The sequence below is a fragment of the Brachyhypopomus gauderio genome, chromosome 10, assembly GCF_052324685.1.
Source record: "Brachyhypopomus gauderio isolate BG-103 chromosome 10, BGAUD_0.2, whole genome shotgun sequence".
NCBI lineage: Eukaryota > Metazoa > Chordata > Actinopteri > Gymnotiformes > Hypopomidae > Brachyhypopomus > Brachyhypopomus gauderio.
Window position 1 is genome coordinate 580,384 of NC_135220.1, and position 23,745 is coordinate 604,128.

A 23,745-nucleotide genomic window follows, 5' to 3' on the forward strand; every position below is an offset into this window, starting at 1 on the left:
GCTCACTTGAATAGCAGGTGTTCGATGGCAAAATGACCAAGAATACATGTTGGCAGAGCCTAAATGATCTCACTCGGTTAGAAACGCTGCGTTTCACTGTTGTTATTGAAGGCCCTTGTAATCTATAACCTTCACTGTCTTTTTCAATCAAAATTATTCCGTATGTGTTGCTAGCTGGCAAACTCAAGGCACATTGGCACATTGAAAATGTCAGTACGTGTTGTCCCGTAAGAGAAGCAGTTTAATGAGGGAGACGTCCTCCATTAGGCGATAATGGGGGTGAATGTGATCATCTGTGAGACTAAGGCGGACCCACAGACCCGGTTGGCTTTAGCGCGTATCGGCATTAGAACACGATCGAGTCCGTCGGTACTGTCGCCCTGACTCGCCCGTCAACATCTAGCCCCTCGCTACGGACGCAGGTCCAGATGCTTCACCGACCGCTGCGGTTTCTGCGTCTCTCGTCCATCGTGCATTAGTCTGCACAGCTACCGCACCGCGCTACCGAACCACACGTGAACCCAAACGGCTCGAACCGCGCCGGCGCTGCGCCCGTCTTCCCGGGACTGTGATGCGCTAATATCGCCGCTGCTCGCCGTGATTTGTCATAATGCAGAACCGGAGGGGGGGAGACACACACACACACACACACACACACGGGCTTTTCTCCGCAGCGCTGCAGCTACGGAGGCGCGGGCAAGACAAACAAGGGACTGTGACCGTTATATTGTCTCGCCTGTTTTCTTGCCCATCGCAAATCTTTGCGTAAAACTCTAAATTGTGCTGAATTTATGTGTTATAATAAGAGTAAATAATGGCGCGGGCTCTGACGCCGGTTTGTTAGACGTGGTCTGTCGCGCTGATGTTGAAACACTATTTCATGACTTATTTCCTCCACCGAGTGGACAATAACACTGCGGTGTGTGTGTGTGTGTGTGTGTGTGTGTGTGTGTGTTCTAAACGCCACAAACGAGAATGGGAAACATTTGTGCTGGATAATTCAACAATTGTTGCCCAACTTTAAAGTTTCCCGGTTGGACATTTGAGAAATAAGCACACGTCGTCTTTATTTTGATGAACAATGACAATACTGAAGAGATTATTAATAGTAATGAGAAGGCGGCGGGGAAACGAGCCGTTAATGTGACGGCGGAAGAAACTAGGGCGTGTGTTTACCTGCGGCACGTGCGCACTACCGTCCCCGCGCGCGGAGGGTTCGCCTTTTACTGCAGGCTCGTGGGGGGCGAAGTGATGGAGGGAGGGATGGAGGAGGGAGATGGGGGGAGCTATGGGAACGCGAGAAGTGAGCGGGCTCTCTATTCCTCTCTTCTCCTGCACGTCGCGTCTCCACTTTGTTCTGTTGGTGGTGATTACGGACCGTCCCCGATAAACAGGATATACGTGTGTGTGTGTGTGTGTGTGTTTTAACACTGAGACACGCGCGGCGGCAGCGGGGACGTCAAGATGAGTGACACCTGTTTTTTCTAAAGACACGGAGACCGTTTGCATTGCAGGGCGACTCCATGGACAGTGGAATAGAAGGTTGGACATGTTTAAATAAATGTGTGTGTCGGTGTGTGTTTGTGTTGTGTGTGTGTGGAAGGGAAAGTTGTGTGTACTTGGTCTACTACAAACCATGAGCTCTCCGTTCGTCAGTGATGAACAAGTTCTGGTGTGCTCCAGTCTAATGTTTTACTGTTGCCACAAACGTTAACGGTATGTTCATTTGGACTCACTCTAAAGTGAAAGCCGGTGTTTCCTGTATTAAATGAAGAATACTCATAGCTTACAACTTCATGAATAGTCACGTTTAAGTCGTGGTCGTGGATGAATTGGTGAATAAACACCCTGTCACACCTGCCAGTCACGTCCAGGTAAGAGCAGTGACTCTAACACAAATGGTTCTGGTTCTGGCTGTCCCATGGTCCTACCGGACATTTTATTAATGAGGTTATAGGAAAGTTACAGAAAACACTGAAATAACTTTACTGGATTTAAACAAGTGGTTTTAACGTGGATTTCAGGTGTTTTCTTAAGTCGGTGAGAGAACCTCACAGTGCGGAGACAGAGACAGGACCGTGTGTTGGGAATATACAGCAGCCTGTTACTTCACATTGACCCCAATTTATTTTACCACTGCGATACTGTTAGACATTACTGAGATACTTCACATTTATTATTTACTCTTCTTATGTTAGGGAGAATGAACTTAGGAATCTCAGTAGTACACTACAAATATAACGGAGTATTCAACGGAGTTTGTAGCTCTTAATTACCGAGGTTGTTCACCACAGTCGTGACCGCACTGTGTCACGATGGCCTCGCAGCCAATCAGCGGGCGTCTTTAGAAACCGCGTGCACAGCTTGGCGGGTTTCTCGGTTTCGTTTCCTCCGTGGCACGAGCCTGACGTGGACCTGCACGAGACGCAGCGACAAAGTTGCAAACGCCGCTGTGGAGCAGAGGAGACCCGTCTGTGGTCGTTCTGAAATGACCGACAACTTGTTGACACACTGGCGCCATAGCCGTAAGATGCAGGTGCTGCTGTTGATAAACTCGCAGAATCTACGGGATGTCACTGGATCTAAACAGCTGGTTTTATTAAACACCCATGAGAAGGCGCCTCGTGTGAAGAATGACAACTTTCTGACTCAATTCCCCCCAAACAACTTACATAAATATTATGTCCTAACTTGACATTTGTGTGTGTGTGTGTGTGTGTGTGTGTGTGTGTGTATATATATATATATAAAATCTCCATGTTTTCCATGGCGTGCATTAATGCACTTTGGTCTGCCCTATTATTTATTTAGAAGGGATTCTGTTAAGACCTGCTCTCCGTAGAGACTGTTTCAGAAGAAAAGTCAAGCAGAGAAATGGGAGTAGTCACCTGAGAGATTAGGTGGACCGCAGGGTCTTTAAAAATAGAAAGCTGTGGTTAAGGGATAGAGGTTGCACGGGAGAAGGCTCTTTTTTTGGCTTGTCATTATAGCGTCTGCAGTAAAACTTCAGGCAGCACTCAGTGCAGACCTTGAAACTTTTTTTTTTATTGGTCTTTCTCAGAAAAACAAAAAAGTTCATCCGTGACAGAATTCCTATAGATGCATGAAGCCAGTTGTCAGTGAGCAGGAATCCACAGCTAATGGATATTATTATTTTTATTATTATTTAGTATGGAACTGTGTAAATTGTCTAAAAAAGCTATTCTAAACTGAAAATGTATCTTTTATTATGTCTTTAAATGGACAAATGTGTGTCGAGGACAACTTATGTTGACCAGAAACCTATAAAATGTTGCCGCATTTATAGAGGGTAATGTAAACTTTGTTTTCACAGGGACAGACCCAGACTGGAGGCCCTCCTTTATATACGTTGAGTTTCTTACCATTGTTCAATTAATCAAAATCTTTATAAACTGAGGAACGTAAAGTGAACCGTAAGGACAGCATCATGAAACCACAGAATCAGATAATATTTGCTACTGGAGTAGTAAAAAAATGTCTCCTTGGACAATAAAATATATAAACATGTACATTATACAATTCGTAATGTATAAATCTTGTAAACAAGAATCTCTACTGTGCTTTCATTTCATTTGCACTTTAATATATATTTTCGCTGTCCATCCACGGGTACCCCAGGGGTCCAGTGGGTCAATTTGCATAAATTAAGATAGCAGTGCAGGCAGTCAGCAGACCTTGGATTGTAAGGGGACATGCTGGGGTTGATTAAATATTCAGTTTGTTAAGATCTGATTGATTGGCAATCTTGAGTTGGGAATTCCTCTGAGTTTAAACAAAGTTTTAAAGACTTTGATAAGGCGACTGAGCCATAGAAGAAGACGGAGGTGATATTACAAATGATTTAAGATCTTCGCAGCACCAACTAAAGCCATGATACATACTCTGGGTCTTTGTGGTGTCAACAACAAATGTAGCACATATTATAGACAGCTGCATTTTATACATTTTGTTTGCAGAAATCCTCATAAGTAACACTGAGTATGGACATTGAAATGAGCCCCATGCTGTAGATATCCGTGAAGGAGTACGTGAAGGAGCGCTTTGTTTTGTTGTGGCTTGTTGCATCAGAATTATCATGGGATGGTTTCCAGCTCACCTTATGTGTGACTTTTATCATTTGCTGGGGCAGTTTCATCTTCAGACACAGAAATGCATTTGTTTGTGCATCAGTAATCTGTTATATCATAAGATGTACAGTAAGTGACTGAACCAGGACGTGTCTGGAAGAATGGACATAACAGTGTTGACAGTATAATTTGTTGCTTGTTTGCGTTGCGGCTAAATTGGAGGGATCCATCCATGCAGAAGAGAAAGTGGTCGAGGTTACTAAGGGTCATTGTGTGTTCTGAATATTAGAATATACAGCAGTCTGGAATTCTGGATCACATAATATTTAGATAAAGGTGTTATTTAAATATCAGCTATTTTACATTTGTAAATATTGATATATAAGACAAGTAAACAGTGTCCTCTCCTTAAGGGAGAATCAGAGGTTAAAGGGTAGATACTTACTGAATGTAAAATAAACTTTTGTGCAAACCTTTTTTCTTAATAAGCCCTGAGGAGATTATCCGTATTTTTGTCAGGGACACCTGTTCCTCCACTTTTTATCAACCTTAACATAACATCTAGAAAGATCTAAGCTGAACCAGTCGTTTTATTCATGCCACTTCACAAATGCATTGAGCAATATTAAAAACATCTCTGCTGTTTGTAATGAGGACGCTGTCCTCTGTCCTTTGCTGTCTTGGCTGGCGACGTCTTCCACTATCAGACAAACGAGTACATGTGAGCAGCCTGTGTGATATTCCTTCTGCTGTGTGCTTGTAGTGTCTGCTGCAGCACAAGGTCCCTCCTCTCTGCATTGTCTCCGGTCACATGCTTGGCAAGTAAAACATGCGTCTGCTTAGACGACTAAGTCACAACTCTTGTTTTCCAACCGGAGAGCCTGTGGAAGGGCCACAAACTAGCACACGAGCTAATTAAACAGTGACCAACCCTGCAGGCCCACACATCCACCACTCAGATACTGTTACTGCCCTGAATATGAATCCATGGAGTGCTGTGAGCTTTCTTCTCCACATCAGGGCAGGTAGCTAAAGGCCCACAGAGGAGAGTCAACATCAGGTGTTAACTGCTCTGTGCTTGCTTTAGGGGTTGGACTGGCAGGCAAAGTGTGTGCGTGTGTGTGTGTGCGTGCGTGCGTGCATGCGTGTGTGTGTGCGTGCGTGTTGCTCTCTCTGCTGCTCAGGCGACCAGTCCAAGCCCGCAGCGCTTTTGAAGTCTAGACTGAACGAGACTTGTTCTGCGTAATTGTGTCTGCTCCAGAACAGGACGGTTCATCGAGGCCTCTGTGGTAGGGAGCCGTGCTGTCTACAGAAGTAGTTTGTTCATAGGGGGGGGAAAAAGAAGAAAATGTGCAGATATGATTTTGTGTACATTTTTAAATATGTATAATTAGGAAAGATGGATGGGTATGTGTTGATGTTTCACATTTGCCTTTATTAGAATTCTTCCTTTGTGGTATTGGCCTATGAAAAAATAAAGCAGAAAAAGTTGTGTCCAAACATGCAGATGTAGAATTTCATCGACAGCTACAGCACCGCTGTACAAGATCGATGATGAAGGTCAATTTAGAACATGCAGTATAAATCATCAAGCATGTCAATAAGTCACCAGCTATTTTATTCCATTACGAAAAACCCCACAGGAACACGTTTATTGAGTTACCGGGGCCACACTGGGGTTTTCCCCTGTGCTCTGACTACAGGGTTGATTCCAGGATGTGTGTGTTTTTTGTTTGATTGTTTCTTAACCTGCAGTCCCTGGGTTGTGGATGAGAGGGTGAATGTAGATGAGAAGCTGAAGGCAGATGGTCTGCTCAGCTGGGAGAGGTCGTGCCAAGAGGGCTAAGCCTCCTCTCCTGCACTCCCACTAAATACCAGCCCGTGTCAAGCAGTGGGACTAAACACAGGGGGGAGGCCTCCTCAAATACCACTGCTCTGCAGTAAGGAGGAGCCTCCTGTCTTATTTAAAAGGCCGAGCATGGGGGGTGTGCCCCCCCCCGTTCGACGTGAGCGTGGCTGCGTCCATAACAATTTGAGCTACTCAGAGTGATTGCTTGCCCTAGCCTCAGTGTTGCGGTCAGCCATGCTACGAGAACACGTGAGGTGCAGTGCGTCCTTGAACCTTGATTTTGGACACACATTCAAGGTTATCGGTATCTGCTATTGCAGTTTTTATCTGCTGTGATTCCTCTGATGTTAGGCCCAGGTGAGCAGCGTGGGCATTCTCACCTCAAGCCATGGATTTGTTCATTTGTTATACATTACAGTAACTTGACTGGTATCTGTGCTTGGCTAAGGGAAAACTGCAGTGATATATTTAATGTCTGAGTTTTGGGCCAGCCAGCCATCAGCATCTCCCCTGTCTGCCTCAGCAGTCTGAGAGGAGGCAGGATGGACCCAAAAGCAGAGTCAACTTTTTATTTTTTTTGGAATAAAACTTTTTTTTTCTACATCCAGGTGTGTGTGTGTGTGTGTGTGTGTGTGTAAATGTCTGTCCCCGTCTGTCTCTTTCTATCTTTCTACATTGCTTTCTGCCTTTGTGCTCGGGCGTCAGACGCTTTGTCAGCCTGTGCGTCTGCATGTTCACCTGCTGGTGACCGAGCCAGTAAACCCACACAGACTCACCGGGTCTCTGTTCTTAACAGAGAGACTCACTGGCACGGAGTCTGTAAGTGGGAGGGCTGTCTGGAGCCGGCAGCAGACACCCTCCTGATGGAGGTCCCCTCACCGAGAGCAGACCTGCCAGGACGTGAGTGCCCCCGAGCTGTGCAAACGTCAGTCAGGACCCCCTGTGAGTCGCCGTCGGGCAGCCGAAGGAGACGGGACGGCTGCAGTCGTGACCCGAGTCCACACCTCACCAGCTGTGGCAGATGGCACGAGGCCTGGGGCTGGCGGTCGGAGGTGGGCATCGCACGCCAGCCCACGTGAGCGGGCGATGGGGCCATGCGATGATGCCAGAAGTGAAGCACATGGTTAACACGTTCGAGAGCAGGCGTTCAGTCTGCGAGACACCAGCCAGCAGTCTCATCCTCATAAGACTCATTTGGAGAGCGCTAATGGTCCACATGTTGAGATTTTGGAGGTTATAGGACAGGAAACATTTGCCCGTCCCAGTGCTCATGGTTTTATGAAAATCAAGCATTCCAAGTTGCCACATTGCCACCAGTGTTTTAAAATTGCGGCTTAGTTATAGGTGCATCGTCCCTCATTGTATTAGTAATATTCCTCGTGTGGTATAATTTCTGTCAGTGATTACAAGCTGTCACAGAACTACTGTAGTAGGACAAAGTGGGAAGGTGTCACATTATTGCCTCAACTCTGATTGGTGGAGCCCTCTGTGCCCCTGCACCCTGTGCTGTGGGCCCCTCCCCCCTGTGCTGTGGGCCCCTCCCCCTAGCTCCTCTCCCTCTGCAGTGTACGTGCGTGGCTTTCTGAGCGTGCTCACAGCAGCAGGTGGAGATGACATCATCTGCACTGCAGCACACTGCAGTGTCTGAACAAAGACATGTCAACGCTGACGCTAAGCACTGCTGCCATCCTGCTTGTGTCTCTTTGTTTCTTACGCTCGTTCTGTCCCCCTCACAGTCTAGCCCGCTCTCATTCTTTCACTCTCTCTGCCATTCTCTCGTTCCCTCTTCCCCCTCTCGCGCTCTGTCCCCCTCTCTCGGTCCCTCTCTCTCTCTCTCTCTCAGCCCCCTCTCTCATGTTCTCTCCCTCTCTCTCTCTCTTTCTGTCTGTCTCTAAGCTCCTGTCTGAAGCCCTAATTTAAAGCTTCAATCAGCTGTAGCTCTGTCTCTCTCCTCTCCTGTCTTGTTGGATGTAGGAAACCAAACCTTTTGCTGCATTCAAGTACACACACACACACACAATCACCCTGATGATGGATGCCATTGTCTTACCCAAAACCTATTAGCCACCAGGCAGTGGCAGTCATACAGAAGCTCGTCTGAACTCTTCAGAGAAACGGTTCAAAACTGCTTCTGTAGTTTCCACGTCCTTCACTGCTGTGGTTTTTTTAAGGCCGTACCCAGAATAGCCATCAATCTCCTATCACGTCATTCAGAGCTCAATGTAAGTGACCGTTGCAATTTTCCAGTCAGGCTCTCTGCTGTGCTAGCGAACAATGACAACTCACATGACCTCCAAACGGTTGAATCACTGCATGGCCGTTTCTGACACTGTTGCCAGGTACGCATGTGCGCATAACTCAGACGCCAGGGCCATGAGAGTGCTTTTATGTCCAAAAATGGCACTCCGGGCCTCTCGGTGTAAGGTCATTGTGTGTTGTGGAGGGGAATAACTACGCTAACTCTCCCCCACCTCCTTCTCTCATGTCCTGGCCCTGTGTTCTTCAACCCGCTCGTCCCCTTCCCTCACAGGCCTATGCTAATGAGCCCCGCGCAGGCGTGCTCCTGTCGCCTGGTTACCAGCAGCAGGTTGCCACAGAAACAAGCTCCTGCCTGCAACTGCTCGGCGAGAGGCTTGCGGGCAGCCTTGGCCAGCGGTGCAGGGGCACGGGTCCGGTCCGTGAGGCAACACCCCCTCCCCGCTAACGCTCAGCGCATGTCTGGCTGCTAGCCGTCGACTGCCGAGCAGCCCTGCACCTGTGACTGCTGTGTGGACGTGGGCCTGCCTGAGTGGAGCCATTCGTGTCAAAGCGCGGGTCTGTACTGCTCACGCCGGCCGTGCGCCGGAAGACGTGTGCTCGCGTGTCGCGATCGTGACTTAAACCGCTCCACAGAATATATCTGTGATGAGTGCAGGCTTGTTCAACGCTCCCGAGAGGTTTAAATGTGGTTACAGATGGCGTGGCAATGAAAAACGTGTTGACGGTCCTCATTGTTCATAAAATAACGCAGTTATTCCGTTTCGGTTGTAAGTCGATACTGAAGGATTGAGTCCCGATGGCAAGGAGATTAAATAAAAACTGAACACGACCAAGTATCCAAATGAGAATTGGTGTTTACGATTAAGAGGAATCATGGGACCCATAGGAGATGATATCTTGATTCTTTCATAACTGGGTAAGATGCCATGAGATTTCACATAGGCACCGTGAGCAAGGGCTCGTCTTCCTGCCGCACTTTGGACGGGCAGCTGCAGATCGTCAGCGCTGTGGGTCTTTGCGCAGCTGTTTCGTATCTGCATGAAGTATTTTAAGTGATTGCAGCGTGCCTTTGCTTCAAGCTCTCAAAGGCTACATCGAGAGCGTTAGTGGAAATGTGAGTTCTCTGCGATGACCTATATAATGGAGTCAGCTCGACTGGTTTGCCGGTCGCCTTCCCCCAGTTCGCGAGGACCTGCCTTGCACTCTGGGTCGGGTCAGCTCGGTGCTACCCAGTTCTCAGACTGCTTTCGCTGCTGCGTGTCTGGGAACCCGGCGGCGTGTTCTGGATTGAGGGCGTGTGGCGTTTTGACTCCAGCGTCCTGCGCTGTTCAGCCGCCCACACTTACTGGACTCTCCACTGCAGTGTGCTGACAGAACGCAGAAGTTCTGACGCGTTTTTGTTTTTGTTTGTTTGTTTTCTGCTCTCTCCCGCCAGTCTCCGCAGTCGAGGGGGGGAGTGTTGATACTAAACGCGAGTGTGTGGCTATGTTGCAGATAACCAGTTCAGGATGTCCATCCTGGAACGCTTGGAACAGATGGAGAGAAGGATGGCCGAGATGGCCGGCCAGCAGCAGCAGATCAACGGTGCGTCCGGAGGTGCTGGTGCAGGAACAGGGGGGGCAGGAGGCGCTGGAGCAGGTGGAGATGGTGGTAATGGCAGTAACAGCCAGTCTCAGGTACTGTCACATGAACTCTGTTTTAAAAGGGTTTTTAACTGATTATTTAGCTGATTTATGATTAAGCAACTTACCAGTACATGTCCATGTATCTATATCTGTATTTGTACATACACATAGAGCTCACACACACACACACACACACACACACACACACACACACACACACACATATATATATATATATATATATATATATATATATATATATATATATATATATATATATATATATATATATATATACACTGCTCAAAAAAGTTGCTGAACAGGTTGGTATCACAGAAGTGTGGTTGTCTTGGAGTTACACTGTGTTATTTGGTGTCTTTTTTGAGCAGTGTATATATATATATATATATATAAACATACATAGTAGATAGATATATAAGCTGTATATATACATAAAGAGAATGAGTGATGAGATTTATGTATGTGTACCCTGTGAAGAAATTATAGTAATGATGGAGAGATCTTGAGAATTTCTAGCGTGGAGATCTTGGTGGTGGTCCATTTTACCAAGCTTGGCATGTGTCACGTCTGCAGTACTCATCGGGCCAAGGCCAGGCCGGCAGCTCCTTTGAGAGCCGTGTGGTGGTGGTGTGTGAGAAGATGATGAACCGAGCCTGCTGGGCCAAATCCAAACACCTGATCCACTCCAAGACGTTCAGAGGAATGACCCTCCTGCACCTCGCTGCAGGTCAGGGCTACGCCACCTTAATCAAGACTCTCATCAAATGGCGGTGAGTCACTGCCTCTTGAGTGTATCAGACAGAGAGTGAAAGAGTAGAGTGGGTGTGTGTTTGAACGTCGTGCTGTTTTTGTGTTGTGTGTTGTGTTGTCTTCCAGCTGTTGTTTTACTGTATTTTTGTTGTTGTTGTGATTTTGCATGCGAGCTGTGCTGCGATTCCCTGGTTTACAAGTTTAAAAGTAACGAATTGTCTGGTGTCTCCAGTACGAAGCATGCTGACAGCATTGACCTGGAACTGGAGGTGGACCCCCTCAACGTGGACCACTTCTCTTGCACACCCTTGGTAAATGTTCGATATGTTTCACGTGATGAAAACTCTCGTTAGTTTGCATCCATGTTTTGCGTTGTCTCGGTGGTTTCAGTATTCCCCCACCCCCAACCTCACCCCCAACCCAACTCTGCCTCTGTAGATGTGGGCGTGTGCTCTGGGTCATCTGGAAGCCGCCGTGGCGCTGTACAAATGGGATTGCCGGGCGTTGGCCATCCCAGACTCGCTGGGACGCCTGCCCCTGTCCATCGCCCGCTCCCGGGGACACACCAGACTGGCCGAGTGCCTTGAACAGCTCCAGAGGGAGGAGCAGCACCAACACCCCCCCACCTCTCGCATGGCCTTCACCCCCAGCCCCGACACGCCCTCCCCCGACAGCTGGATGGCCACCTGGGCCGGCGGGCAGAAGGGCGGGTCCGGCACGGCCGCGACCTCCTCCGGCAACCTCGGCCCAGGTGAGAGGGCAGAGCCACGCTGGGGTAGGAGAGGGAGGAATGTTGGGCTTCGTGCGAGCCATTCTAGGAAGGGTAATAGGAGCAGGATATCCATGGTTAGTGTATTATTGAAGCACTTGTCTTCGTCTTGGCAAGATGAGACGAGGTTTTACTTGTTGCAGAATCTAATTTCAACAGCCCCATTTCCTGGGATTAGCTCTCACTGCACCTCCGAGATGCAGCAAATGTAATTGAAAGAGTAACGATGGACTCCCGGTTCACACGCATCACGCCTGCCTGCGTTCCCTCCTCCCCCCCCAGACCTGCGACGGCCCCGCTCGGAGCCCTCCAGCTACTACAGCAGCGAGAGCCAGCGCCACCTGCCTGCCGCCAAGAAACACAAGCCCAACCCGGAGGCGGCCCAGACCAGGCCGGACAAGGCCGTGTCCGTGCCTCTGAGCTTGGAGCGGCAGCATCTGCACGAGCTGTCGGCCGGCCCCGGCGCGCTTCCCGTGGACCCGCCCAGCCCGGAGCGAGCTGCCCCCCACCCCGCTGACGCCAAGCTGAGCTGCTTCCGCAGTGGCGGCCACAAGTGGAGCTCCAGGGAGGTGTACAGGAAGGGCTCGGGGGGAGGGGGCGGGGTGGGTAAGGAGAGGCTGGGGTGCAGGCTTCGCCAGCGGGGGGAGCTGCTGGGCGTGCTGACCATGACGGACCGGGAGATGGTGGACACCGAGCTGCTCTCCTACAAGGAGGATCTTGAGAACCAGGACTGCCTCTCACACATGGAAGACCTACAGGTGAGGCGCGCCTTCCCACAGGCCGAACCCGCCGTCGGGCTTTGTACCTCGCGCTGACGTGGGATAACGTGCGGCTGGATAAGGCACAGTGGGCTTGATGGGGCAGTGGCTTTTTGTTTCAGAGAGGTGAAATCCATTCCAGGCCTGCGTCTTCCCAGCCCTCCGTTTTTCTCCGACTTTATCTGTAATGTGGCCAGACCACAGCGACCCTTTCCTGTCCCTTCAGGACTCTGGGCGGGTCTAAGAAGTCAACCTCCAAGCTGTGAAGATCACAAGCAGCTGGAGTGGCCATCGGTTCTGTTAATGTGTGTAAAAGGGCATTAGAACACACTCACTCTGCTCCAGACCTGCATCACCACATAATAAACTCCAGCGATTGATCCGCCCTCCAGGGCAAACACTCCTTATAGTCCATTCATCTCTGTCACACTGAGCAGAGACTGAGGGGGACAGGAAAGGCGGTGTGGACTGCACACAGAAGTGGTACTGAACTTCGATTGATCTGTGTGTGTGTGTGTGTGTGTGTGTGTGGGTGCGCTTGTGTAAACGTGTGGGAATGTGCAAACATGTGCACGTGTAGTGGTGTTTAGCAGCTATGCATGTGAGTGCGTTTGCGTGTATTTGGACATATGGGTACACGAGATGCCCAGTTCACACCTTGCATTAACATGCATCTTCGGTGAGCCAATAACGACCCAAAACTGTTTAGACTTTTTCAATTTTACATCATTTTGAATGTGCCTCAAGTGACCTGTGATTATTTTGCTTACATAATATTCTCTGAAGGAAGAACAGAGCACATTCTCTGTGTCACTTTTCCACTGCATTGTTTCCGCACAGAAATGTCCTGGGAATACTTGCTCACGTACGGGCTGTTACAACCTTTTCGATCGTGTGGTCTGCTGGGCCACTTCTGAATGAACGGGAGATGAGACACCAACAGAAGCTTAAAAAAATCGTCTTCTTTTCATGTGTGTAGAATGTGGTTGATATGAGAAATGATTTGTTGCTGAAAGGACAGACCAGGTTGTATTACTGTTCACAGTACAGATGTAACGTGTACCAGACCACCTCTGAAAGTGCTTTGCATGAATACGCAACAATGCATCTCCCAGACACTCCGGGCCCTGACCCAATCACCTAGGACTCGTGTTCCTACTGGGTGTGTACAGGGGGGCCTGAGGGGGTGTTACAACCACCGCCCGTCTGGCCACTGCTCTCCTCTCCCGAGTAACCGAGCGTTTTCCGGCGTTTTCCACCCGGGCAGGAGAACATGATGAGCTTGGCGGAGCACATCATCGAGGCCACCCCAGAGCGCATTAAGAGGGAGAACTTTGCGGCGGCCGAGGCCGTGCCTGTGGACGGCGGTGGCCTGAGCAGCACCATGAGCTGGCTGGCCACCTACCTGGGCGACGTAGAGCAGCTCCCCAGTATCATCCACCTGAGGTGAGAGACCAGGCCGCGTGACGGAGGTGATGGAGATGGCGTTGTGATGCTGCACAGGGACTCCCCTCTGCGAGTGTTCTTACAATGCAAAGATCATTATTACAGTCGATGTTTACACAGTAAATATGAGTGTGTGTGTGTGTGTGTGCGTGCGCTCGTGCCTGTAGGTCCCTGTACAGTGAACCCCTCGCCCCAAACCCCAGCCTCAGCCCAGGGGCGTCCCCCTTGAGCGACAGCCCGTTTGACAAGGCCGCCCTGCCTCCCCCGGCCGACTGGAGCGAGTTCCTGAGCGCCTCCAACAGCAAGGTGGAGAGAGAGCTGTCCCAGCTCACCCTGTCCGACCCGGAGCAGAGGGAGCTGTACGAGGCCGCCCGTCTGGTGCAGACCGCCTTCCGCAAGTACAAGGTACACAGAAGCGCTCCCCTGCCCAGAGTCGACGCTTACAGACGGGCCATACTCCATTTGTATGGCTCGCTGGAAGTCGTGTTCATGGGCAAGGTCATGGCAGTCAGCTCTGGAGCCCCGTGGGGCAAATAAACCCTTGGCAAACCTCCAGCCTCTGTATCCTCCTTTCCTTCATGTGCCCTTTGGGTGTTTTTTTCTGGACGAACACACACAGGTAGCACACATCTGGACACACACACACACACACACACAACAGTGAGTCCCTGTGGCTTCAGCATGACCAGGTGGCAATAGCAATGCATGGCCTGGCTTATAAGAATGAATGTACTGCTCTGTCTGTCTCTCTGTATCTCTCTGTCTCCTCCTCTCCTCTTCTCCCCCTCTCTCTCCCTCCTTCCACTGCCCCATGGTGAGCTGCCTCCCATGGCTGCCTGTAATGAGTTTCCACTGCTCACATGGGCTCCTGGCACGCGGGCGTCTGCTCCCCGAGCTCTGGCAGGTGAAACACAGCCAAGGGTCTCTGGATCTCTCTGTGTACCTGCTTCCCTCCTGCCACCCCCCCCCCCCTCTCTCTCTCCTCTGTTTTCTTTCACTTCACTATTTGTGGGTGTCTCACTTTTTGTCTTTGTCTATTTTCTCTTTTGTCACTTTTTTGTCTATGGGTCGATCTCTCTCTCTCTCTGTATCGTCCTCTCTGTCTCCCTCTCTCTCTGCTGTCCTCCTCCGCGTCTCTTTCCTGTCAGCGGAGACAGGCTGGTGGTTCTGTGGTGGGAAGGGGGGGCGAGCCCTCACGCTAACCTCCCCCCTCTACTCCCCTGCAGGAACGACCACTGCGCGAGCAACAGGAAGTAGCAGCCGCTGTCATTCAGGGCTGTTACAGGAAATACAAACAGGTAGGCTGCTCCTGATTGGTGCTTTCTTCAGCCAGATGGTTGTCGTGTGTATCAGGCAGGCCTCAGTAATCCTGGAAGACATACTGAGTGTGGAGTAAGGATCTGTGTTGTGTTGTGAGGCTTCGTATTGGTTACATTTCCACAAGAGGGATGTACCCCTTTCGGTGACGCATCACAAACAAACATGCCCCATCCCCTCAAGTCACACTGTGTCTAATCTCAGATCTTTTGCTTTTTTCCAAGCTAACATGGATAGCCTTGAAGGTAACCCATTCACTTAACCCTGTGTTGTGTAAGAACGCCCCACGCCCACCCGCCCTCCCCAATCATAAGTCTGGGTCCCTCCTCTGTGACAGTACGCACTTTACAAGAAGATGACGCAGGCCGCCATCCTTATCCAGAGCAAGTTCCGCGGCTACCATGAGCAGAAGAAGTTTCGACAGAGTCGCCGCGCCGCCGTGCTCATTCAGCAATACTACCGCAGCTACCGAGAGTTCCGCAGGCTCCGCCCCCTCAAACGCAGCCCCGCCTCCGCCCTGGTACAGCACAAACTCAGGTAGCTCACAAGATCCATGCTCCATTGTTTAATTTTATTTTTTGTTAATGGGTTATAGATGCAGACGGGTTTTAACTGTAATGCTCGTGGCTGAGCCGAGTTTCGCTCTGTGCGCTGTTCCAGAAGCAGTTTACTTTCTAAGAGACAGGACCAGGCCGCCCGCAAGATCATGAGATTCCTGCGTCGCTGCCGTCACAGGTAATCACCACGGCTGCCATCTCCCCTAGTGGCAGCAGCCTGAATTCGCATGCACGTGCTAGTGCAGGTCTCTCCACTGGCCTCAGTGTGTCAACACCAGCCAGCACGGCTGACTAGCTGAACCGCTGGCACTACAGGACGACTGATTATGGAACTAACCGCACATACTGCTGTTACATTTGCCTGGCCGTGTATTAACGCCCGTTCAAGGGACATTTAAGTACGACAGGAGACAGAAGATGTTTTTAAATGGCTCTTTTGTTATGAAAGTGTTGAGTAAGGGTTAGGCACCACGGCCACGCCCCTTGCCCATGTTTGGCTCCTTCTCTTGTCCCCTCCCACTCGTACTACATCCTGTGTGCTAATAGCTGTCTGGTGTTGTTTTGCTGTTAATGCGAAGCCCCTTGATGGACCATAGACTGTTCAAGCGGGTGAGTGCAGCCTCAGCAACCCAGTCTGTTTTCTCTCTCTCTCTCTTCCTCTGCCCTTACTTTCTCAAACATCTGGCACCCTCCTTTCTTCGTTCTTTCATCTGCATATATCCCCGCTCTCATTCTCTTCCATCTCTCTCTCTCTCTCTCTCCCTCCATCACTGTTGCCTGATGCCTGCTTGCATGACAGCTGCCTGTAGGAAGCGCAGGAGGGCTAAGAGTCTCAGTATAAGAACAGCAACACCTTTCTGTGTAACTAACCACTGTGACACACCACACTAAACAAACGCTCCCTCCTCCCCTGGCAATGAACGCTCTCTTCCTCCTGTCGTCATGGGGAAGGGGTGTACGAAGTGTGAGGTTGTAAAACGTCACCCGTGCTGCATGAGTTGGGGTGGCTACAGGCCTTGCTTTCCGATGTACAGGCATGCTAAGTCCACTGCGCTCTTACTGAGGGGGGCGGATGCTTCCTCTCCACTATAGCTTGCTGTTAGCTTCCGTGACTCACTACAAGCTCGCATCATCGCAGTATGCCCCAGCGGGTGCTGACCGTCTTTCATGGTCTGCGTCCTGCGTGAGATTATCTAGTCGTCGACAGGATCAGCAGGGTTGCTCTGCGCACGCCCTGGGACGGTTCGCCATCAAGCGCTTCATCTGAGGGGCTTCTGAGATCCGAGAGGCTTAGGCAGAGCGCCGTCAGCTGTAGTCCGACAGCTTCATCACGGTGTGAATGAAGGGAGGACAAGAGCACTTTGATGGTTCACTTTGAATTCATGAATTTAATAAAACATCCAGACTATTTTAAGCTGTTTGTCCTATATATGCAGTTAGAGCTGAAACTTGCAAGGTGATGCCATGAAGAAAATGGGGCATGCTCACAATGACTGTCAGAACTATAGAATTTCAATCCCGAGCACCCTTTGGAAAAGTGCGAAAGAAGCAAAGCAAACAAAAGGGGGAAAAATAAATGACCAGTTTCCCACATGGAAATAATTACTAATTAAACACACAGACATGATTAATGTGACTGTATACCACTTAATCAAAAAGCTATTTGCCACCGCACCCTTCGAGTCAGCATTTTGAAAATGGATTTGTAGACTTGTTGTCTTGCTGACTAAAGTTTTGAGGTCCAACTCGGTCTCTGCATCATGAGCCAGATTCAGACAGAGTTGAGTTTGAAGCAGAAAGAGTCGGTCACAGAGAGCTCTCCTCTCGTCTGGGTGGTTTTCAGTAGCTTTCCCTACTGTGCCTTTGCTTGTTAACACATGTCTGTTGTTTTTCCAGAGTGAGAGAATTGAGAAAGGCCAGGGAACATGAGATCATCCAGAAGGGACCCCTCACAATGTGACATCACAGTGTGACATCACAGTGTGACATCACTCTCCAGACTTTTTTTTTTTTTGTGTGTCTTTCTGTTTCAACCACAGACTTTTACAAGAGGAAACTAAAAAAAAAAAAAAGAAATCATTGAGAGAATTCAGCGGGAAGACTGCAACTCTTACTATACAGTACTACTGACTTCTGCTATTATACGACGGCATTTTTTCATATCTCCTTCTTTCTTCTGTCTTTCGTTTATGAGGGTAAGAGCCAACTCCAGTGGATTTAAAAAACCTCTATGGGACGATGTTGCTGGTGGGAGAGCATGTGCTTCATTGCATCGTTTGCACTTTTTCATGGATTGATTTGCTTTTTGGAGTGCGCGGAAATGTTTTGCTGGTAAAGGAACAGAATGCTGGAAATGGACTAAGGCAGTCCTGCCCTTCTGAGCATCTCGGAAGGAAAAATGTTGGGAAGACAGTGGAGAAAAAATGGAATCAATACAGAAACCCGGCAGGACCTGGCTTGTGTTTCGTGGTCTAAATGACAAAATTAGTGGGTGAAAATTTGATGAGCAAAGTTGCTACCAAAAATTGCTGGTAATCCATTAGTCCTCCTTTGTTTTGTACATTTCAGCCCACAACCATTTCAGTACATCAGAAAAAACAGTCAGTTCTGTTTGACAGCTGCAACCCATCATATTATTGAAATGATGGGACACCCTCTGAATGTAGGAGAGGTATAGGAAAATATGGGTCACATTTTAGTGTCACTGTCTAGAGGTTGAGGTCAAATAATAAAAAAAAAAAAAAAGTATTTATTTGAATTAAAATTAAAGTCTTTTTTATGCCTGGATCAGCTCAGTGTCAAGTGTTGGTCTAGACTCTACCTTGTCAGAGTAGACCGACAGTACTGAGCTAATTCCGCATGAATTTATAAACCCGACACGCCTATAGGCAATACATACAAGTGTGCATTTTTGTTTTCGGTCTCCATGAGTGTAATGGAGATGCTAAAGGCCATTGCTACTAGACAGGTTACCATGGAGTTTAGTCTACTTGTGTAGATGTTTTTTGAGGGAAAACTGCTAATTTGGGTTATTTGTGTAATTATCATTATTGATGTTCTTGTTCTGTTCAAACAAACTTCTCTGGCTCTTTAGGCCTGTGAAGGGAGGATCACGTACATTGCCTTGATACCTTAGAGATTCTCTGAAGGGTTCCTAAGCTACCCCTATAGCAAGGGTGAGACAAATCCATATTTTTGACAATTGAGCGGTTTCTGTACATAAAGAAGGTTACTGGTACAGTATGTTAAGTAAAAACATTTATCTGAACGGGAATGTATTTTAGAAATATATTATTTTATTCATTCTAAGGGGTAAAACAGGTCAGAGTCAAAATCTGAATATTTGTATAGTTTTGTTTGAATGCTTAATAAGTATGGTTGTATTGTTTGTATATACTGTAAATACCTGGGATAAATATGAGCTATGTGCATGAGAATCAAAACACACACATATACACACACACATTCACATGCAAAAAGATTTTAACAAGCATTAGTGGCTATGCTCTGTACAACTATTTCACTATAAGAATATTTTATTTTAATTTGAATGTTCTTAAGAAGAACATTTTGCTAAAGCATGTCATTACTGCTAATATGAAAAATACTGTACTTATGGGGTAGAGGAAAGCAGAATATCATTAGGTGAAAAAGGTTATGTTTACATCTGTTTTGTTTCTCGGGCTACCAAGAGTCATTTTTGCCATTGGTGCCAAGTAATGTGAATGCTAGTGCTTAAGAAACAGAAAACCACACACTAACACAGGATATCATTAACGCTCATGAAATCTCATCACCACTGACCAGTGAACACAGGAAGTGCCACAGAGGGAAGATTGTTAGAAACATAGCCTTTTAATCTCCCATCCCCCCTTTTAATGTCTCATACTGTAAATCCTAATACTAGGGGTTTTTTTTTGTTTGTTTTCCTAATAGTTTCTTTCAACCATTTGTGAACAAACTGACCATATTAGAAATTAGACACTAAAGTTCCCACTAAAGGGTTAATACTGTAATGCTGCTGTCTGATTATTCCCTGTTTAAGTATAAGTGTAACACCAGAAGGACTGCTTATGGTGTCAGGGTAGACGGGACACTCTGGGGCTAAAACTGATAAAACTGACTCCCAAAGGTTCGAAGGTTGGGTCAAAGTGTTGCACTGACCCTGAACCTGATGTTTGCACATTTAGTCACTAAAGTTGCTTTTGCCACGTGATCCAGCAGCTTTTGAGGAGTATTGTTTCCTGGGTGTCTAATTGGGAGAGAGAGAGCCCAACGATTAAACAGTATAAAGTACAGTACTTAAAACAATGTCACACGCAAGGAAAGTGCAGTAATTATACAGTGCATTTTTTGTATTTTTTTTTTCTATGTTTTCCCCCTTTAAAATGGTGTAGTTGGCCTCACAACATTTTGTAAAGTTACATTCTGGTTTTAATCTGTTGGAGATTTATGTGTAAACAGTGTGTTCATGTGGGAAGTGCCTAATCCTATTTTAATTGCAGCAGATTTTAGACAGCATGCAATGTAGTAAAAAAAAGGAAAAAAAAAGAAACACAAAAAAACAACAAAAAAAAAAAAACTAACTGACCTTATTAATGAATGGTGACTTGGATAATGTAAAGGTAACTCCATTCTGCACCACACTGAGGTTCTGTTGTGCTAGTATGTGATTTATGTTCCCCATGTTTTCTATCAAGTCTTTGTTTCATTCCAACATACTAGACTGCTCAGTTTGCTTATAACAAGCCTATTGGAACTGCCAGTCGAACTCATAAGGATTGCACACACAGTCCTGTGATAATTGCCTTGCATTCATTCATTCCTGAAGCAGTTTAGGTTGTCAGTTATTGCACTGCTATGGCAACATGAGAAGGTCTTATTATGCTTGCATGGGAAACATAGATAACCGGGTGGCTAAAGAGCACCCAAAGCATGCTTATTTTTATAGATTTGGTAGTCAGGTAGACTTGTTGAAGAAATATTGTTCTGTAAAGCAACGTTGGTTTAGTAGCTCATAGAACCTGGTAAGATTTAGGGGCCTCAATATGGATGGCTGACGAGAGACCTACAGCTAAGCTGTTCGATGGGCACCTGTCAGGGCATTTCCTGGGGTGGCATGGGCTGTTTCTCGAACAAGATTCAGTTCCTGTTTGAGTTTCCATATTTGAATTCAGTTCAGTTTCACGCTGCGCAACGTTGTTTAGCCGTCCAGTCGCACCAACGAGTCACAACTCTTTTCACGTCTTTTAACGTCCACGTCCGTAACTTAAACGCGTCAGAGTGTCCATCGCGCACACAGACAGTCGATAACTGCGACCTCTCGGGGGGGAATCTCCTACCATAGTGACCAGTTAGCCTCACTTTTTGTATTTTTTACTCAGGGTGCCAAAAACAGCTGGGGGGGAGGGAGAAGTGGGGCGGGTCACTGGAGAACCAGCTGCTGCTTATTGGGAAACCGAGCCAGTCCTGATCAAACGACTGTGATTTCGATTCTGTCCATGCCGTTCATTTTCATCAGCCACGCGAGTCGACGTGTCGCACCATAGACCGCTGTCCCTGAAAGGAAGCCACAAAAGTGGCAGTTCTGTTCTCTGATCCACAACAGACTGAAAGGCATCTCTGGTAGCAGAAAACCTAATTAGTACTGTGTGAGCTACAGTCCTGTGAAGGCTTACAGTTCAGACCGAAACACTGCCATTGATAGACATAGAGTATGACTAACAGTACAACTTAAAAAGCAGCATTGACCTGATTTCTAATGTAATAGATCTGTGACTTTTTTATTTACCCTTTTGGGCCATGGTGCTTGAGAAATATTAGCATGACCGTGGACACAGATAGGAGATAGAGGACAAGCGTTTGTTTCTTCTGAACACTTGAATGCCAAATGACCTAGCTTACAGATGAACAGTTTGTGCACACTTTCCTAAGCATGTACCTCTGCCATCTCAGCGTAGGGTCTCGTGTAGTACTCATCCCAAAGTTCCGCTGACGTGTACCTAACCGAGGCTGGCTTTAGTTCCGCTCACGTGTACCTAACCGAGGCTGGCTTTAGTTCCGCTCACGTGTACCTAACCGAGGCTAGCTTTAGTTCCGCTCACGTGTACCTAAACGAGGCTAGCTTTAGTTCCGTTCACGTGTACCTAACCGAGGCTAGCTTTAGTTCCGCTCACGTGTACCTAACCGAGGCTAGCTTTAGTTCCGCTGACGTGTACCTAACCGAGGCTAGCTTTAGTTCCGTTCACGTGTACCTAACCGAGGCTAGCTTTAGTTCCGCTCACGTGTACCTAACCGAGGCTGGCTTTAGTTCCGCTCACGTGTACCTAACCGAGGCTAGCTTTAGTTCCGCTCACGTGTACCTAACCGAGGCTAGCTTTAGTTCCGTTCACGTGTACCTAACCGAGGCTAGCTTTAGTTCCGCTCACGTGTACCTAACCGAGGCTAGCTTTAGTTCCGCTCACGTGTATCTAACTGAGGCTAGCTTTAGTTCCGTTCACGTGTACCTAACCGAGGCTAGCTTTAGTTCCATTCACGTGTACCTAACCGAGGCTAGCTTTAGTTCCGTTCACGTGTACCTAACTGAGGCTAGCTTTAGTTCCGCTCACGTGTACCTAACCGAGGCTAGCTTTAGTTCCGTTCACGTGTATCTAACTGAGGCTAGCTTTAGTTCCGCTCACGTGTATCTAACTGAGGCTAGCTTTAGTTCCGTTCACGTGTATCTAACTGAGGCTAGCTTTAGTTCCGCTCACGTGTATCTAACTGAGGCTAGCTTTAGTTCCGTTCACGTGTATCTAACTGAGGCTAGCTTTAGTTCCGTTCACGTGTATCTAACTGAGGCTAGCTTTAGTTCCGCTCACGTGTACCTAACCGAGGCTAGCTTTAGTTCCGCTCACGTGTACCTAACCGAGGCTAGCTTTAGTTCCGTTCACGTGTACCTAACCGAGGCTAGCTTTAGTTCCGCTCACGTGTACCTAAACGAGGCTGGCTTTAGTTCCGTTCACGTGTACCTAACCGAGGCTAGCTTTAGTTCCGCTCACGTGTACCTAAACGAGGCTAGCTTTAGTTCCGCTCACGTGTACCTAACCGAGGCTAGCTTTAGTTCCGCTCACGTTTTTCTCATTACTAAGACTACCTGTCCTCCTCTTTGGTTAACTGCACCCATGATGGAAGAAGGCACACTTGAGATAACCGAGCTGGGAAAAAAAAAGAAAAAAAAAATCGTCTCACAACCATTTTCCACTCGTGGACACAGAGCAATAAACTTGTCTTATGAAATTGAGACTTGCAGACCTAACAGACAAAAAAGAAAAATATGAATAAAAATTGGACTCATGCAGTTGACTTCCTCTTATGCAAATGCCCGTAGGCTATTGCAAGGTTAGTGTTCAGTAGGCCTAGATTAACGGACAGCAGTTATAGGACACCCTTTACCAACCTGCACGTTTTCATCCCTTCCAGAACTCAGAAAATATAGGCCCTGCTCTTATCCCAGGCCACAGGGGTCCTTGACACTTTGCATGTATAACTAGTGTTAGAGCTCTTTTTCTCTCCTCTCTAGCTGTCTTTCTCTCCTCTCTAGCTATCTTTCTCTCCTCTCTAGCTGTCTTTCTCTCCGTCTTTCCCTGTTATGTCCCCCCTTTCCTTCCCCTAATTTGTTAAACTGTTTTTTGTTTGTTTGTTTATTTGTGTAATACGACTGTTTTCCCTTTATTGTTGTTTTGTTTCCTCCCCTCCCCTAGTCTGTAAGGTTTATTTTTGTAATTGTGCATGTAAAACCGTCACTGAATCGATGGATATGTTAAAAAAAAGAGAACTCAGCTGCTGAAGCCATGCAAAATGTTTTGAATTGCCCTTAAAATATGAAAGATGTTTTCTGAATGCTTTATATTCTTTCTGCTGTAAAATAATAAAAGGGGGAAATGAAGAAAAGTGTTTTAGAATGAGTTTTCATGATCAACTTTGGATTATCTATGGGCCTGATATTATACATGTCTAAATGTACAATCATTATTCTTCCACAACCTGAAGAAACCTTTAGGTCATTTTATCTTTATAATACTGTAGTTCCACAAGCCACTCAACTCAAATGTGCCACCTGCTGGAACTTGCTATCACTGCGGCATTGTCGCTATTTAAGGATAAGGTTGCAGCTTGTCAGAATGGAGCATGCAACTTCTGGATCACAGCTGTGACTAATATGATTTTTCTTTATGTAATTCTACTCATAATCTTGTTATTTCCACCCATTCCTCACTTTGAATAACATCAGATTTAGTTTAATATGGTATAAGACTTCATGAGAC

General features: G+C 47.5%; 1 protein-coding gene across 2 annotated transcripts; it reads left to right on the forward strand.

Annotated features, from left to right (window-relative positions):
• Positions 1 to 1,303: 1,303 nt before the first annotated feature.
• On the forward strand, positions 1,304 to 22,703 carry LOC143525008 (calmodulin-binding transcription activator 1-like). Of its 2 annotated transcripts, none has more exons than XM_077018440.1 (13): positions 1,304 to 1,542; positions 9,691 to 9,872; positions 10,416 to 10,612; positions 10,825 to 10,903; positions 11,031 to 11,343; positions 11,644 to 12,119; positions 13,387 to 13,565; positions 13,733 to 13,970; positions 14,792 to 14,863; positions 15,107 to 15,127; positions 15,220 to 15,419; positions 15,543 to 15,617; positions 17,336 to 22,703. In XM_077018440.1, exons 1-13 carry the CDS (start codon positions 1,524 to 1,526, stop codon positions 17,397 to 17,399), a joined length of 2,115 nt encoding a protein of 704 aa, XP_076874555.1. In that variant the 5' UTR covers positions 1,304 to 1,523; the 3' UTR covers positions 17,400 to 22,703. The 2 variants fall into 2 exon arrangements, with proteins under 2 accessions (XP_076874555.1, XP_076874556.1); XM_077018441.1 differs by lacking the exon at positions 1,304 to 1,542 and adding an exon at positions 8,620 to 8,751.
• Positions 22,704 to 23,745: the final 1,042 nt, after the last annotated feature.